Here is an 18601-nt window from a genome sequence, read left to right as displayed (position 1 = left end):
GTTTAGTCGCGTGGGAGGTTGAAGATGGGCGGTGTGGAGATTGCAACTCGCCATAAAACTAAGAAGAAGAAGAAGAAGAAGTTTAGTCGCGTGACTGATTGTTTCGGAACTTCGGAACAAAAGTCAGTGTGTCTTTATTTCATCGGCTGCTCATTGGTAACATGATGAATGTTGTCTTTTCAGTTAAGCTGGATCAATATTTAGTTCCCAGACACGCCGAGTTTGATTTTTGAATCGTTGCACTTCCTTTGCCTCCCGACACGTCACTGGAGCCAGTTGGATGGAAAGAGTGAGAAAATAATAAGGCAAGTTGTGTCTTTAGTCTCTTTGAACAATCTGAAGCACGCGAGTGACTCTAGAAGTACGTCGGTGGTTGTAGTAAGTTTTGGCTGTAACAGGTCCATTCTCTGCAATAGTACTACACAATGTACATTACGTAATAAAATTATTTATTTATTTAAAACAGCCTAGCCCAATGCCAGAAATACAGGGCTCTACAAAAAAAGAAACAAATGTCAGCCACTGTCAAAAGGAATTTGCTTTGGTTGGTTTCAGTTTACAGTAGGCTACTGTTTCTTACCTTCGGAAAATGTAGTTGTAAGAAAATTCTTATTTACACCATATGGCCATCAGGATTTAGAAAATGTAGTGTATTTTTTTTCAGTCATTCATGTCATTTGAATGAGTTGTGCAACAGCAGTGCTAATATTTTTTTTTAGCTAAATTTATAAATGATATTATAAATAATATCACAAGAGCATATTGTTCTTGTTAAGAGATACAGACCAATAATCTGTTTGTCACTATTTTATTTAATCAGTTATTGTTTTTCAATATCAGCTGCTAATATTAAGCACCCAACAGCTATTATGTTTTTGTTTTGTTTTTTTGTAGTCACATTATTTAGTTATTTTATTAAATAGAAATAATGATACAATAAATGAAAACAATCCTGCATTATTGGACACTTAAGATAATATATACTGTTAAACAATATGTTGTTCAACATGTAATTATGTATTATTATTATATTAGATTGAATTGATTTGCATATATGTTCCTACACCGTTTTCACAAAAAAAGCAGTGAGATTTAAATGAGAGAAATGTCATGTAATAGTTGCTTATTGGGAAATTAAATTATGAATCTTACTTGGGCTGTCATTTAGTGTCCATGAGCAATAGCCTACACAATGTTGACAGTTGAACTAAAAATTATATGACCAACAAGTGAAATATTCACCAAGCCTTCCGTTAGAATTTTTTATTGGAAGTTAAACTGTTATAAAGAGAAACATTTACAGTTGGTTCCTTTTTTTAGATTTATCTCTTTCTAACAGTAGGATTACTCTAAATGCGAGATGAAACCAGAGAGTTTCAAAGGTGAACCTGTACTTATGCATTTTTTGCACAGCATGAATCTAGATTTTAATGTGTGACGTGCCTGTGCAAGTTTATACCTGTTCCTTTGTACTTTCTTTTTGCTGCTCAAATCTGTTTGAGTGTTTGAGTTGTTGTTATAGGATGAGGTCATATAACAGTAACCTTTTGACAGCTCCAATGTAGTGATGACATTAACTAAGTTTCTTAAAATTGCATAATAATGAGCCTGGATCTGTTCTATTTTGTTTTCCATATATTATTTTGTTCATTTGAAATATGCCCTTTAGAGTGATCTTTCATTTCTCATGTCATGCATAAGGAACCCGGCTTCTTGTTTCAGTTTAAAGGTGAAGTGGCTCTCTTACTTGGCTCTGACACTGGAACAGACATTTATATGAATGTGTGCTATGCTTCCTGGTGGCTGTTTTTAGATGAACAATACATGAGACATCTTGTCTGCAGGTAAATCATTAGGGCTGGGCAGAACAGTGAATTAATTTACATATTTAAACCAGTACCTACATATGCATGCACGCACATGCACATTTAAATATGCATGTGTGGTTTCAGAAGTAGTCCATTAAATCATTAAACTCTCCAAGTTTTTGAATAGTTGACCACGCAGGCAAATAAACCTGTAACATTCCTCCAAGTTCGCAGGAATGTAGAAATACAGATCGCAGTGATATGGTAAACGGTGTCTGCAACTGCTTCAGTCTGTTATCTCATCTGCCCACATTTAGTTTGTATTTCATGTCACGCAATACAAGAGTAACACCGGAGGGTTTAAAATAATCTCACTGCTTGTTTTAAAAAATTAGTATTGTATTATGTATAAAGACGTCTATTATTCTATAAAATTGTTTGTTTTTCTTTCTGTATTGTTTTGGCGCTCACTATTTTGATGAGGTTGGTGCATTTAAATCCAGCATTTCTTTACATTCTAAATTATTATGAATTATTTATTTATCATTAATCACATTTTTGGAACATAATAAATCTTTTCATTGTTTTTGCAAAATACCAGAATTTCTGTTAGACAGTTAGAAGGCATTGGAGGTTTCTGCAAGGCCAAGTCAGTATACTTTTGAAAATTATATATAATAAATAAATAATTAAAATATTAATTAAATTAATATTAAATACTATATATAATTACAGTATTATTTACTTAATTTAAAAAAATTCTGTTTCTACTTTCTACCTTATATATACATATATGTATATTATATATTAAATGTATATATTTATAATGTACATATTTATAAAAGTATATGTAAGGTTAAAATATAAACCTCAGAACCCCCAGGAAAATATAAATCTTTCTAATATTATATTTTTTGACCTGGCATTAAAGTAATATTGTTGCTGAAAATGCTGATTTTTTTCAATCAATATACAGAAGAATGTCCTTATTTCATGCTTGAACAACGATTCAAAATGCAGATACACTGTAAAAAATAAATGCGTAAAATAACAGAAAAAGTACTGGCAGCTCATTACACACAATATTATCCATTAATTTTACGGACATTTCTGTTAACTCTAAAACACAATGCAATGAAATGTAAAATTCAAAATACTTGTAAAACACCTGTAAAAAATTAATACGGAAAAATTCCTTCAAATTATACATTATATTGTGCTCTATTTTACAGATTTTTTCAGTGTAGTTTTATATCATAAGCTGGTCTTGAGAGGTTCCTCCTGGCCTTTAAATCTGCATCTTGTAGGTTCAGTGCAGCATTATCTAAAAATACCTCGTGTACCTCAGAGGGGAAGGGGAATGTCGCCCACCCAGTGAGCATTCATGTGTTGTGCTTGACAGAGGGAGTATGTGGAAGTGGCATATGAAAGAAAAACGTCCCCGTTTGCTCCCTCCCAGCTGGAGAGAAGCAGAGGGGAGGATGAAAGAGAGTGAGGAAAAGAGAGGTGGAGACTCATCGCTTGGCCGCCCAGACTGAGGCTCCTCTCTGTGTTTATGCCACAGTTGATTAGTGACTCTGAGTGGCCTTCCTGTCCTGAGGCCCAAAGAGCCCTCTGGAGCTAAAGTGGATGCTGGACACTGCTGAAAAGAGCGCTTGGCTGTGGTAGAACATCTCACTTATGTTTTGGTACGTTTGTGTTCTGTGCAGGACTAATGGAGAGTTACCATCAGAATCAGGTGTGCCAGAGTGGCAGGGAAGCGATCTGAGGACCTGTTGCATCTATGAGCCGTTGCTTGTGAGATTCTGAGAGGTCTCAGGATGGAGGAGCAACCAAGCTGCCTCAATGTCAGCATTCCCTGCACCAATGAGCAGAGAGACAAGAAGAAACGCTATACTGTGAGTGACCTCTGATGCTCTTATCTACATTTTGAGAGCTCTGGCTCGCTAAGTTGTAGCACCGGATATGTGACTGTTTTAATCCTTGTCTTGTTAGGTTTACAAAGTAATTGTCAGTGTTGGAAGGCATGAGTGGTTTGTGTTCCGGAGATATGCAGAATTCGACAGACTGTACAACACCGTAAGTAAACTGAGTTGTAGTCAATGTGAAAAGACAGGCAGACTCCACTGTAACTATGATTTGTTTACAGCTATTTTTAAGTGACATTGATTTTGGTTTGGAGCTTTTTTCTAATGAAATATTCACATATGACCAAATAATGTAAAGTATAAAACTGATAATCTTTGTATATTCAAAAAGGAATATGCTTTTATGCTCACCAAGGCTGCATTTATTTAATCAGAAATACAGTAATATTATTAAAATGTTAAATAATTTTAAAAAATCAGTTTGAATATATTTTAAAATGTAATTTATTCCTGTGATGGCAAAGCTGAATTTTCAGCAGCCATTACTCCAGCTTTCAGAGTCACATGATCTTTTGTAAATCATCCTAACATGCTGATTTGCTGCTAAATAAAGATTTCTTATTATTATCAAAGTTGAAAACACTTGCCCTGCCTAATATTTTAGTGGACGCTTTTTACAGGATTTTTTCATGAATAGAAAGTTCAAAGGAACAACATTAATTTGAAATACAAATCTTTTGTAAAATAATGTCTTTACTGTCACTTTTGATCAATTTAATGCATCCTTGCTAAATAAAAGTATTCATTTCTTTAAACAAATCGTACTGACCCTAGAGACCTTTGATAATAATGTGTCTTTTTGCAGTTAAAAAAACTGTTTCCTGCTCTGAATTTGAAGATTCCTGCTAAGAGAATATTTGGAGACAACTTTGACCCAGGTATTTTACAGTTCCTTGATTTCTCGTGAAATAAAATGCATATTGTTCAGAGCTCACTGGAACTTGTCATCTCGTGCACATACATTAGTGACTTCGCTTCATTTAGCTTAACAGAGATCATGTGTATTTGCCAAATTAGATTATCCAACAGTGTTCCATACAGAAAATCAACCATGCTAAATCCGCCCTGCCCCGAGCCCATAAAATCTTTGTCCTTGTATAATCTCATGTTATGCTCTCAGACAATGTGGCAGCAAAATTGTGTGCATAAATAAAAGAATGAGAATGCGCACCCAAGAACCAATTGTATTTAGCTCATGTGCGACCAATTATGTGGCCAGTATGTGGTCAAGATCTTTTTCATGGAGAAACCATGAGTCTGGTCATTGGACGCACATGCAAAATTTGTGCACTTGTTGTAACGTATTCTCCACCATTGGTAAGATTCTCTCTCTCTTTCTGCTCTCTTTCCCCCTCATTCTCTCTAGATAATTGCTGTCTCGCTGGACAATAGCAATCTAATTATTTGGTGCACATTTTTACAGTAGTGTCCCATGCTGCACTGAGAGACTTAGGCTAATGGTTTTGATAAGTGACTGATGAAATTAGTTATTTCCCAAAGGAGGTGATGGTCATTGTGAGTAGTTCTCAAAAATGGCTCTCAGGTCTGTTCTGGTCATGGGCAGCATGATATATCAGCCATATCAGATGCTTACATAAGCACTTTGGATGAACCACAATGTATATTTTTTTCGTAAATGTCACTTGCTGGAAGTTCCAAATTAGGCAAATGCCAGTTTGGACAGGTTGCTTGACTTCTGAAAAAACCCTGCATACTTAAAAAATCATCCAGACTACATCAAATATGAGTTTGCTTGCAATGAGGATAAACAGAGTTTGTGTTTACCACAAAGTGTTTAGTGCAATGAATTATTGGCTACCAAAAGCATGAAACCAAAATTCAAGATGCTTTTTGAAACCAAAATTGTACGTTATCTAATATAGCCCGTGTCATGGTAACAATTTTGGCCAGTGCAGTTCATAATAATATTAAATTAAAAGTATGTACATTAAAAGTGTAGTGTCGTCTGTCTCACTACTTGATGAACTTAAATTCAGGCAAAATCGGCTGAGGACCACTACTATGCAAATTTACTTTTTTTTTTTCTTAAGCTAATTTGCACCTATATATTTTGTGTAATTCTTAGAGTTCATAAAACACAGAAGAGCGGGGTTACATGAGTTTATTCAGAAGATTGTGTCCCATCCACAGCTCTGCAACTAGTGAGTATATCAGCCAGTTACTGTTGCTTCGGTTTTTTATCACCACTCACAGTGTCAGTGCATCTAAATGTATGTCAAATTTGAGTGGGATTTACAATGGAAACCTGCCAAAACCAGCCACAACCAGATATCTCTCTGAACTTTGAGTACAAAGCGGTTCGATTGTATCTTGTGAACCTGTGCCAAATAAAAGATGCTTCTTTTTGATTCTCTGTAAAATTTGCCATGGTTACGGTTCTTGTTACAGGGAGTTGTTGATGTTATCTCATATTCCTCCTCACAGCTGTGGCTTTGTATTGCCTCAGTCAGACCTCTAACATGTGAATGTTCATTTCAAATGCGCAGTCCGGATGTCAAAGACTTTCTGCAGATGGACAAATCTAAAAACTTCTCTGATGCCTCAGAGGATGAAGATGATAAGGTTGGTATATGTACTAATGTTATGTTTTTAATATATAACATATTGAGTAAGTGGTCTTCATTCTTTTCTTTTGTCTTGCTTGTTAGCTGTATTCACAGGCATTAAGTGTTATATAGTTATATTTTAAGCATTTTAACACTCTACAGTTATTGATAAATTCAGTGCATTATGTATAGTTTTTTTTTTTAATGGAAAATCCTTTCTAAGGACCCAGTAATCTCTATTATGCATCTTTTTTTCTGTTTTTCTGTATGCAATTATATTGTTGTACTGTCCAGATACAAATAAACTCAAAATAAATAAATACTAAGTGCATGTTTTACTACTGCTTTTAAATGAGTATTATCTAGTTTTGCCATATCTCTTACAGAGTACCTCTACCTCGAGAAATATAAACCTAGGGCCATCTGCAAATCCACAGTAAGTATTACAGAATTGTTTTAAACAATGTATTGCTTTTGTATAATGATAAATATTGTATTTATGTCATAATTTGGATGCAAAACATTTAACTGGTAGAAATTAATGATCCATATGCTTTCATTTTAGCCTTAATCACTGTGTTTTTTCAACAGTGCTAAGCCCACTGACTTTGACTTTCTTAAAGTCATAGGAAAGGGAAGCTTTGGGAAGGTAAGTTTTCTTTTTAAATAAAATGCCTAATGATGGAAATGATCTGAAATGTGTGACTTCCACAGTTTGTGAGAGAAAGTGGGTCAATCCCTTTTGTGTTCATTTTGAATCAGTTACTGAAAGCTCTGAATGTCACTGAGGCTTAATATATTCTCTGTTTTCTTTGCTGTACGGTTAGCCATAGCGTTTGTTTCTGAGCCATGGACTCTCCATTTAGGAAGTGAAAGTTTCTCAGTTTTGAAGTCAAAGCTTGTCTTTTTTTATGCCCATGGGCAGCCGTATTGGAAGGTGAAACTTGCTAACCCACCGTGTTCTTTCCCACACAAAGGTTCTTCTTGCAAAGAGGAAACGGGATGGGAAGTGTTACGCCATCAAAGTCTTGCAAAAAAAGGTCATTTTAAACAGGAGAGAGGTAATGATTTTCTTTGTTTTAATACCTACTCTTTCTTTATGCTCGCTCTGTTATGTTCTTTGACATTTGATTAATGAATTCCCTTGACATTTTTTTTCACGCCAGCAAAAGCACATTATGGCTGAACGTAATGTGTTGCTAAAGAATGTTAAACACCCCTTCCTGGTTGGACTGCACTATTCCTTTCAGACAACAGACAAGTTATACTTTGTCCTGGATTTTGTCAATGGTGGAGAAGTGAGTATTTGTGGTTGAGAAGCTCAAGGCTGACATCTGCCTTATCACATCTCAAAAGCCACTATTTGGCAGATTAAACCAATACGTTATAAATATAGCTATTGCTGATGCTGACAGTGACATTTGTCATTTTATGACTTCTTAAAGGGACAGTGTACCCAAAAATGAAAGTTCTGTCATCATTTACTCATCCTCATTTTGTTCCAAACCTGTATGACTGCCCTTTTTTGTGGAACACAGAAGAAAGATATTTTGAAGAATGTTTTTATTTGTACAGTGAAAGTCAGTGGGGATCTCATTGACTTACATGTTGTATACCACCCAAAACATAAAGTCATAGAGTTTTAACAGACATAAAATTATGTAAATGATGACAGAACACTTTTTTTGGTGAACTATTCCTTTAACAAGGAAATGCAGGGGATTGTCATGTGACATGTAAATCAGATGATGAAGCCAGTGCATGACTGTTCCTAATTTATGGTCATTTTATTGGCATTTTGCAGGGTTCCTATTCACAAGCTCAGTTAGACCACTGGTCTGACTTCCTGTTTTTAGCTAAAAGTCTGCTGACGATATTTTAAACATCAGCTAATGAAACACCACACCAATAATTGTGAGGCAGGCTACAAAATAGACATGATGTAATGGGTAACCTGACTATTTTCTGCATTTATGCATTGAATATTACAACTTTTGATTCTTTCCATTACAGCTTTTCTTTCACCTCCAAAAAGAGCGGACCTTTCCTGAACCCAGAGCGAAGTTTTACATTGCTGAGATGGCAAGTGCTCTGGGTTACTTACACTCTCTTACCATTGTTTACAGGTAAATGCAGCTTAACTAAAGGATCACTTGTGTTATAAATACGCCTGTTTGGTGATTCTAGGATGATGTTTAACTGTTAAAGTGTCTGAGAATTCCCAGAGGCAGTGGAATGTTTAACAGACACATTCTACACCTCCTCCCTCCTATGGGTTTCCAGTTGCTGCCCAGAACGTATTTGAACAATTTTGATTGGTGAACTGGCTTAACTGTAGTCATTTAAAATTACACTCACGTGTGAAATGACCATCATGAGAGCATAGTTTGCATTCATAGGGTGTAACGCTATATGACCGCAAGGAATTGCTCTTCATCTGAATTAAATGCATTATGAATAGTTTGTCTTGTCATATTATAATACCTATAATTAATTGTTACGATTTTTTTGTGTAAAGTTCTGTGTAATGTTTTTTAGTTGAATTGTTCCTGGAAACATATGACAAAATGCTAACAAGCTAAGTTTTCTTATGTTCCCAGGGATTTGAAACCAGAAAATATCCTGCTGGACTCTCAAGTAAGTGCCCCTCTTTTTTTTCCCACACTTTTATCATTGCCAGAGCATAGCTGATCAACGTTGAGAGAGTTCCAGGGGAAACAGAGTAATCTACCCTCGCTGTGAAGTATAACAAACTCTTCTGATTTCCCGAGACGAGGTGTACAGAGTGTAGCTTTGGCCAGCCAAATGAAATATTGCAATGAAACTGAAGACTTTTTTAAATTTGTAACATTGCTTGAGATTAGTTTAAGTTTTATTTGTGCATTTCCTTTCGAATCTGATGAAACTGTGAGGTTACAAGGCCCTGGCAAATATTCCAGTCAGACACAAGATTCTTTGGCTCTGTGAAGAATAGGCCTTTTGTGTGGTGACATGCTTCCTGAAAATGTTCCTGTTGGCATCTTTTGTCTGTTAAGGGACATATAGTCTTGACTGACTTTGGACTGTGTAAGGAGGGCATCTCCCAAGCAGACACAACGACCACATTTTGTGGGACACCTGAGGTATTATATAATATAATTATGATGGATGAATGATGCTTACGGTACAGTTCAAAATTTGGAGTCAGTATGATTTTTTTAAATGGGAAATCAATACTGTTATTCAATAAGAACACATTAAATTGATCATTAAAGACTTAATGATCTGTTATTTTGTTCTCGTTCAAATAATTCGGGAAAAATGGATCACAGTTTCCATAAAAAGTTTAAGCAGTACAACTGTTTTCAAAAATAATTATAATAATTGCTACGTGTACTGCATTAAGCTAAGTGAGACAGCACTTGCATATCATTGCTCTTTTGTTGATTTTGATTGCTTGCATTGTCCTCATTTGTAAGTCGCTTTGGATAAAAGCGTCTGCTAAATGACTAAATGTAAATGTAATAAGAAATGTTTCTTGAGCACCAAATCAGGATATTAGAATGATTTCTGAAGGATCATGTGGCACTGAAGACTGGAGTAATGATGCTGAAAATTCAGCTTTGCCATCACAGAAATAAATTACATTTTAAAATAGATTTAAATGGAAAACAGTTATTTAAAATTGTAGTAATACTTCACAATATTGCAGTTTTACTGTATTTTTTATCAAATAAATGCAGCCTTGGTGAACATAAGAGACATAAAACGAAAAACAAAATCTTACCAACCCCAAACTTTTGTGTATTGCATGTTTTCAATTTTATGTTTGAAAAGTGTTTAACATATTACTTTGAAATGTTATAGTAAATATGTTCTGTTTAATTAGTTGTTGAATTTAAAAATAACTACTTATCGTGACTCTTATTATTAAAGCTGCAGTCCGTAAGTTTTGCCTCTTTGTCGCCATCTCTGTTTGAAAACCTGCAATTGCAGCTGTGTGCAGAATTATCTTCCTTGCGTGGGTTGTGTGGCGGCACGGCTCCAGCGCGGATGAATCTAATGTTTTGGAGTATGCGTGGCAGTCAGTCACCGGCCGCACCGGTGTGGATATTGTGCTTTGCACTCACAGATTCTAGCCTACGTCTTGGAATTTATGACTCAAATAAGCATTTTCACCGGATATTGTCATCTGAACAAGTAAGAAACAAGTCTGCCACGTTTGTTCTGACCAACTGAGGAAAAAAGCATCACAATAAATCGCGCTACCAATGGTGATTTATTCTAAATTAGCTCATATCACATACATTATTATAAGCTGACCGTTGTGAATCGGGCTAAAGTAAGGCGATAGTTTCGAACACTGGCTGGTTATGTACTTGCTCAAATATTGATTTCGGATCATTTTTAACCAAAAAAAGTTACGGACTGCAGCTTTAAATTGTTACCGATTTGCTCATTACGCTTTCCTAGATTAACCTCAATACATTTTCAGCAAATTAACTGCAAATAAACGTTAAGCTTTTGGAGGTTAGAATAAAACAAAGATTTTAACGCAATAATTGCTGTCTCTTGTTGTCACGATAGTATCTAGCTCCAGAGGTACTCCGGAAACTACCCTATGATAACACTGTGGACTGGTGGTGTCTGGGTTCTGTGCTGTATGAAATGCTTTATGGGCTGGTAAGTTACAAATCAACCGTAAATTTGGGTAGTTGTCTTTGAAAAATGTAGGCAATGAAGCTTAAATCTTGATTTACCTTTATGTCAACAGCCTCCATTCTACAGCAGGGACACACATGAGATGTATGACAACATTCTTCACAAGGAACTTGTCATGCGCCCCGGGGCATCCACAGCTGCCTGGTCCATCCTTCAGGCCCTGCTGGAGAAAGACCACACCAGGAGGCTTGGCTACAGAGATGACTTTGTAAGCTATTTAGTACTGATATATCACCCCCTGGTGGATGATTTTGTAGAATATTTCAGTAGCATCTCAAAAGGATTTCTGCAGATTAGTTTCCTATAATATATTACATTCAAGCAGGGAGTGTTGAATTGAAAATATCTTGGAATATTGAAAAGTCCTTGTATGTTCCATTTGTTGCAGAATGAAGTCAAAGGACATGAATTTTTCTCAACAATTAACTGGGATGACCTTGAACAGAAAAAGCTTCCTCCTCCATTCAACCCTAGTGTGGTAAGACTTAGTTCAACCATAAATGAAAAGTTTCTGAAAATATACTCACCCTCAGGAAATCCAAGATATAGTTTAGTTTGTTTCTTCATCGGAACAGATTTGGGGAAATTTTGCATTACATCACTTCCTCACCAATGGATCCTCTGAATGAGTGCCGTCAGAATGAGTCTAAACAGCTGACAGAAACATCACAATGATCTAAAGTAATCCACATGACTCCAGTCCATCAGTTAATGTCTTGTGAAGTGAAAAGCTGTGCATTTGTAAGAAAGAAATCCATCAAGACCTTTTTAACTTCAAACCTAAAAATATGTGTCTATCCATAATATTGTTTTCTCCAGTGAAGACGTCGTCTCTTCTAAATTAGGGGAGAACTATACACAGATCATGCACCATTTAGTAAATGAAAATAGCCCAAAACTGTTCTAAATGTCACTAGATTTTGATGTGAGAGGACAACAGTGGATGGATTTTTTTAGCGTTATTTTGGTCTCATATTTTAGCCAGAAGTGTCAGTTTAATGTTAAAATGCCTTAATGATGGATTTGTTTCTTAGAAACACGCAGCTTTTCACTCCACAAGACATTAACTAATGGACTGAAGACATTTATTTGTGGATTAATATGCTGTTATTATCAGCTGTTTGGATTCTCATTCTGACGGCACCCATTCACTGCCGAGAATCCATTGGTGAGTAATGCTAAATTTCTCTAAATCTGTTCCGATTAAAAAACAAACTCATTTGTGATGTTTTCAGCAAATTTTCATTTTTGGGTAAACTATCCCTTTAACAATAACTATTTTGCTAATGTTTCAAAAAACATATGCATAAGTATATTCAAACAGTCATCTCTCTTATGTTGTCTTGCAGGAATCCCAGTATGACATCTCAAACTTTGATCCTGAGTTCACAGAGGAAACCGTGCCAAACTCTGTGTGCTTCTCTTCAGGGCAGTCAATCGTCAATGCTAGTGTTATGGAAGCTGATGATGCCTTCCTGGGATTTTCTTACGCTCCGCCGTCAGAAGATTCTTTCCTGTAAGGGTGGTGCTGCTAATGGCGATCCACAGAGAGCTGAATGAAACGTCTGTGATCGCTCTCTGATGAAAGGGAAGAATTTGTTGAGCGCAATGTCACGATCAGAGGGTGGACCTTTGTGTTTCCTAACATAAGTTTTGGGATGCAGGGTGTTTCAAACTTTATTTTTATGCATAAATAACATTATATTTTGTGTAACATTGAACGCCTTCCCTGAGAGTTTAGCTCAGGAGCTGAAGTATTGATGTTTTTTTGTTTTTTTTGTAAGAATTATTTTCAAGGGCTGATGATATTTGTAAACAAAATATCTACTTTGACACATTCCTTGTTTTGCCCCAACTCTTACACTTGATTGCTTAAATACTATGCAGTATATGATCAATTATGTTCTTGTAGTTTAGTCTCTTATCAGCAATTAGCTATGGAAAAAATGTTCATATAATGTCAACGCAAGCAATAAAAAAATTGCTGATTGACAAATTAATATATATTCCATTTATACTGTTTAATATGTATGAGTTAGAAAATAGGCAGAAGCTGTTTCGAAATCAATTGTTTTGAAATCAAAATAAATTTTGATAAGCCCTGTAAGGGTTTGGGTCATCAACAGCCAAAGTACAATGTGAATTAAATATTTGTGGCTATTTTCGTGTTAGATTTTAATGAGTTAATAGCACTTAAATACTGACAATGACCCTGTAATAAACCACTGTTTCATTTCCCGCATTTTGATTATGAGACGAGACACCACAGTGCCTACTGACTTATGATACTGTACTGTACAAGTAAACATTCTTGAATTACTTGGCTGTCGCGTGATGCATCTCATTTGCATATATTTGCATGTGTTATGCTACTGGGCCAGAGCTTCGCGCCCAGTTACCAAGCTGTGAAAGTAAATTTTATAGAACAATATGATAATAATGTTTTTAAATAGATGTGGTGCGTTACCAAACTCACTGAATAATAAAATGTTTGTTCACAGGACACATCTCATTTGCATATATTATGAGCACGAGCTTCCCGCCCATATGTGTGTTATCCTTATTAAAGAAGGAGATAATAAAATGTAAATATTTGTCGTGTGGGTTACCTAAACTAATTGAATTCTGCACCGCCTTAAAGTTTTTATTTACAGGTTTTAGACGCCTTGTTGGAGGTTAACACATTCCACTTTGCTCTGATTTGGCTAACACGTGATACATCTCATTTGCATATTGTATAGCGCGAGCTTCCCGCCGCCCAACTACAGATCTAGCGGTGCATTTCGGAGATATGGATGGGCTAAATTCTCTAAAAGAAGCAATAATCATTTATTTAGACAGAAGTGGTGGGTTAAGTAAACTCATTGAAGACTGTAAAGTCTTTAAAGGTTTGTTTATGAAGTTGGATGCATTATTAGTTAATTAGTTAGTTAATTAAAATACCTCAGTGAACAGGAGCTCGTGAGGACGTGACACGTCAGGGGTCCACTGTCTACATCCGTTTTTATCTGAACTTTAATTATTACATTTAAATTAAAATAAAAAGATGACTTGATTGTTTACACACTGAACAAAAGGGAAACATGTCTTTCAGGTGGACAACAGACGGGGGCCGTGTATCGGTTCAGTTTCGATGTAAATCCCTCAGACGTGCTTGAACTGGACGCCACACTGGGAGACTGTATACTGCACGACCCTGTCAAAGCCGTTTCACTCTTTCAGTCAGTGAGTTTCACAAATAAAAATACACAAATACCCAACTTATTAGTCCGTTACACAACGATTGGTTATCTAAAATGGCTTAGAGTACATTTACATATCAACCAGAGTTTTCTGTTGGTGAAATGTATGGAAAGGTTAAAAAGGGATATATTTTATTGTGCTTAACATATTTACATCTACTCTGTATTGAAACAAACAACTAAGAGTGCAGTGGTTATTTTTCAGGTTTGTTATCTGTCTATAAAAACACTGTCACTTATTGACCACATTGAAACAGAAAACCAGGTAAGGAGCAGGTTAATTAATTGCAGATTTCACTTATTTTAATTTTTTCATATATGTGTGTGTGAGAGAGAGAATATATTTGGGTATACTTGAAATTTGCTTTGATACACATCAGTATATTAAAATAGAAAAAACATAATTTAATTTTTTTCTGTATAGGTTAATGTTGTTTTAAAGCCAACCCACTTGCCACCTTTTCCCAACTATTGTTTGGATCTCTCCGAGTTTCCCCGTGGGTATGGTCCAATGAGACCCTTAGCTTTGGAGGGCCTTGTAATTGCCATGACACGTGTCACCAAATACACACAAGGAGCCAGATTTCTCTGCTCAGAAGAGAAATGCCCTTGCTCTAAAGGTAGGTAATGTTATTAACTTTATGGGCTGTTTTTGTAATTGTTGTCCTACACAATTTGTCAATTTGTCCAAAGGGTTTCAACATATCAGAGTTCATGCACCAGGTGCCACAGAGTCTGCCACAGTTAGGAGCGATTTTACCTGCTTTCTCTGCTCTTCTCCGCTGAAAGAGGATGTGAAGTCTCGGGTTTTAGGGGGTAAGACAACAACATTAGTTAAAACATATTAATGAAATATTATATGGAGTATAAACCTGAATCATGAAATGATTATTTTTAAAAGACTTAATACTTTCATTCAGCAAGGATGCCTTAAATTGATCAAAGTTGACTATCAACATTATGTTATTATAATGTCAACAATTACAAATATTTGAATAACAGTTTCCACCAAAAAAAAAAAAGATTACTCACAGAAATAATTTCATATAATATTTAATTACATAAAATGTTTCAATAGACAACATTTTAATTGTAACAATAGTTTTTATTGTATTTTGGTCAAATAAGACTTCTTTCAAAGACAATAAAAAAATTTACTGACCCGAAACCTTTGCTTAGTATTGCAGTTGCGCACTCACTAAAAGACAGGACATGTTTTTTAATCCACAGATAAACAGCTAGTTGAACTCATTCATGTGAGAGCAGTGGATGTTTTGGGAGTTCACGATGCTGCTTCCTTAAGATATCAATCTGTCACCCTTTTTCTAAGAGGTAAATGCTTTTTGCATCTTAAATTACCCCTTTTTCTTTCTCGTGGTATTGCAAATAATCTTTATTTTTTAACTAACCATTAGGAAATAATTCAGTTAGTTTGAATCGTCATGCCTGATGAACATGTTTTTCATAATGTTGGAGCAAAGCTCTCAAATAAATAAACTGCCGAAACACATCCACTCACAGTGTCTTTCAGTATTAGACTGGGTGTTCCTGTCTCCTTCAAAAATATTTCTCAGTTAGCCAACTGGAGAAACCACAGATTATCTGGACGGTATTAGCATATTGTGTTGACCTAGTATTAGTCTGGAATTCAATACGTCGGGCTCCAGTTACTGAACATACATGTTAATAAATGTAAGGTACACTCATTAGTTGCTACAAACCATAGTGGAATCATTGTTTAAAAGAGCCTGCAGTGTTTCTCTTGGCAGTTGTGTAGGTGGTGAACGTTTCTCAAATAATAAGTGAAGACTTGCTCTCAACTATCATTGTTTTGTTTCTCTTAATGTAATTAGATGAACTGTGCAACTCCATGAGAATCGGCCATCTGTACCAAGTTGTGGGGATTCCAGCTCATGTGCACCAGTGGCCCAATGTAACCTGGAGCGTAGAGGCTTGCAGCGTCCAACCATGGACCCCCAAATGTAAAGCCTTGTTTTGACTTTGATGGTATAAAAACAACCAGACTTATGCACAGCATGTCAAAGTCATTTGCTTCTGACTGCCTTTCACAGGCCCCTGTCTGGTTAGCAACAACTTCCAGAACCTTCAGACAGCCATGGCCTGTTCCCCATGGAGGTTTGCTGCCATTGTAGCCAACTCATTCGGTTCCCCGGTGATCCCACCTGGACTCTACAACACATTAAAACTGGGGCTACTTCTTAGTTTGGTGCAAACTGAAGATAATCCAGACTCTCCCTACCAACTGGATGTGCTTGCTCTCACCAGCGAGACTCTAATCATTGACAGGTCCGGGTTTTTCAAATGCACATGTCTCTTTAGATAATGGTCATCAAAATATTATGCATATTATGTGCATATTTATTCACAGGTTGATGAGATACAGCCTGCCGTTGGCCTCGCGTGGCATTCATCATACACTGACAGGAGATCTGTCGGCATCTCTGTCTAGAGATGAACATGGAGCTGGTACCGCTAACATCCATGCAGGTTCAGCTTTGCTGGCATCTGGAGGTGTCTGTCTGTTGGGAGATCTCACAACCTACAAGAAAGACAAGATGGACATGCTTCAGTCTGGTGCCAGTTGTTTAAATTATTTCTAATAATGAAGGCACAAGAAAGAAATACATTATACATGCATTTTAAGCAATCAAGGAAAGCAAACCTATTTTTCCCCTCAGCTCTCGAAAGCAGAACTGTGTCTGTTTTCATTCCTGCCAAGAAATATGGTGATGATATGGACCAGCAGCTCTCCTTCCCAATCCAGTGCAACTTTTGGGCCCTAGCTGATTCTGCTTCCCCCTCCAAGAGGACAGCCAGATGTGATAATGTGGTGCTGGGTTCTGTGGTGGGTTCATATCCAACTGTATTTATAGTCAAATGGAGCTTTTCCTCAGGAAATGAGATGGGAATGTTATTCTGGGAATTTTACAAGCTTATAGCACATACCACAGGACTGATCAGTTGTAGAAAGAATGCAGGAATGCTTCACAGACGACCCCACCTCTTTCTGTATTTGGGAACAGGAACCAGAGACAATGCCATCTATTTTAGGAGAGTTCCTCATTGTACTCATTTGTGTCAGTAGCCAAATCGCTCCCGTTACTCCAAATTGTCTAAACAATGACTTAGTGTTATTTTATAGTACAGTGTCAGTGCTTCAATATAGACGTCATAGTTTTGCAGCATCTGCTTATCTTACAGTGATTTAGATTTTTATATAAATGCAGGAAATGGGCTCAGTTCCTCTTCAGCTTGCAGAGTCGTTTGGACTCGTAGTCCAGTGTCGAGAGACAAGCAGCAATCATCCACTCCTGTCTATGACAGTGCATACTCTGAGACAGGCCATGTCCCCAGGAGAGCCCCTATATCCAGCATGCATGCAGTTTACAACACAAGACTATAAAGAGGTCAGTCAATGCACACTACAGGTCAAAAGTTCTTTAATTCAGCTCAAATTATTCTGACTACGTGCTCAGGAAACATTTGTCTTACAATATTTACTTCCTTTATGAAGGATCATGTCACAACTATTTTAACTGTAATGATATTTCACAATAATACTGTTTTTACTGCATTTTTGATCAAATAAACAGCCTTTGTGAGCATAAAATACTTTTTTAAAACACAAAAGCTTAATCCAAACTTTTTACCAGTAGTATATAATAAACTGTAATTGGGGTGCTGTTTCTTTGGTTGTTTGAAAATTCTAGAGATCTTGAGTAACTTACATAATGTGGTTAGTAATGAAGATAGCCTGCTTCCCCCCCCCCCAAACTTGAATATTTTTTCCCCAGCTCTTGGCTCATGCAAGGGAACTAAAGGTGGACATGAGTTCCGAGGCTGAAAGGATGATCCACAGCTACTACATGGCCAGTCGCAGGGTTCGCTCAGACTCAACACAGAGATCCACCGTTTCAGTCACTTCTGTCAAACTGCTGTAAGCTCTTCAAAAACAAAATACTGACCGCTACATATGGCTGCCTTATTATACCACTAGATGGAGCAGTTATATAACAAGTCTACAATTCAGCAGAGTTTCCAAAGGACTGTGAACAAATTTTGTGTAAAAAATATTTACATTACCATGTCAGTTTATTTAGAGATACACGGTCTCTTCCAAAACTGTAATATTTAGCTAAGGAACAGGCAACTGGTAGAAAAAAAAAAAATTTGTAAATTGCATTACATAAGCCTCTTCGGTTATGGAGATGAAGCACACCATACAAGTAGAAATATGACCATTTCATACACATGACATTTTCTGGTTCTGACAGGATTGCTCTGGCCCAGGCTCATGCTAAACTCAGTCTAAGAACACAAGTTCTAGAGGAAGA

General features: G+C 36.4%; 2 protein-coding genes across 2 annotated transcripts; both read left to right on the top strand.

Annotated features, from left to right (window-relative positions):
- The first annotated feature begins 360 nt into the window (after positions 1-360).
- LOC107705243 (serine/threonine-protein kinase Sgk3-like) lies at positions 361-13599 on the top strand. The gene is made up of 17 exons (XM_016508447.1): positions 361-378; positions 3518-3706; positions 3804-3887; positions 4542-4614; positions 5823-5898; positions 6244-6319; positions 6690-6739; positions 6895-6952; positions 7281-7364; positions 7470-7601; positions 8317-8429; positions 8904-8940; positions 9339-9425; positions 10870-10965; positions 11057-11212; positions 11393-11482; positions 12354-13599. Exons 2-17 carry the CDS (start codon positions 3629-3631, stop codon positions 12522-12524), a joined length of 1461 nt encoding a protein of 486 aa, XP_016363933.1. The 5' UTR covers positions 361-378; positions 3518-3628; the 3' UTR covers positions 12525-13599.
- mcmdc2 (minichromosome maintenance domain containing 2) lies at positions 12539-18318 on the top strand. Its single transcript, XM_016508357.1, has 12 exons — positions 12539-12567; positions 14082-14229; positions 14452-14511; positions 14671-14866; positions 14940-15062; positions 15477-15578; positions 16100-16228; positions 16319-16553; positions 16636-16841; positions 16946-17112; positions 17495-17674; positions 18062-18318. Exons 1-12 carry the CDS (start codon positions 12539-12541, stop codon positions 18206-18208), a joined length of 1722 nt encoding a protein of 573 aa, XP_016363843.1. The 3' UTR covers positions 18209-18318.
- Positions 18319-18601: the final 283 nt, after the last annotated feature.

The sequence above is a fragment of the Sinocyclocheilus rhinocerous genome, unplaced genomic scaffold, assembly GCF_001515625.1.
Source record: "Sinocyclocheilus rhinocerous isolate Xijiao unplaced genomic scaffold, SAMN03320098_v1.1 scaffold594, whole genome shotgun sequence".
NCBI lineage: Eukaryota > Metazoa > Chordata > Actinopteri > Cypriniformes > Cyprinidae > Sinocyclocheilus > Sinocyclocheilus rhinocerous.
The sequence above is the reverse complement of the archived record's forward strand: the minus strand, read 5'-3'. Positions and strand labels throughout refer to the sequence as shown.

Excerpts from the sequence above, each read along its gene's own strand:
- LOC107705243 (XM_016508447.1), top strand. The coding sequence starts at position 3,629 with ATGGAGGAGCAACCAAGCTGCCTCAATGTCAGCATTCCCTGCACCAAT. Across the intron at positions 8,941-9,338 it reads ATATCCTGCTGGACTCTCAA|GGACATATAGTCTTGACTGA; the intron begins GTAAGTGCCCCT and ends TTGTCTGTTAAG. Across the intron at positions 11,213-11,392 it reads TTGGCTACAGAGATGACTTT|AATGAAGTCAAAGGACATGA; the intron begins GTAAGCTATTTA and ends CATTTGTTGCAG.
- mcmdc2 (XM_016508357.1), top strand. The coding sequence starts at position 12,539 with ATGGCGATCCACAGAGAGCTGAATGAAAC. Across the intron at positions 14,230-14,451 it reads CCGTTTCACTCTTTCAGTCA|GTTTGTTATCTGTCTATAAA; the intron begins GTGAGTTTCACA and ends GTTATTTTTCAG. Across the intron at positions 16,842-16,945 it reads GATGGACATGCTTCAGTCTG|CTCTCGAAAGCAGAACTGTG; the intron begins GTGCCAGTTGTT and ends TTTTCCCCTCAG.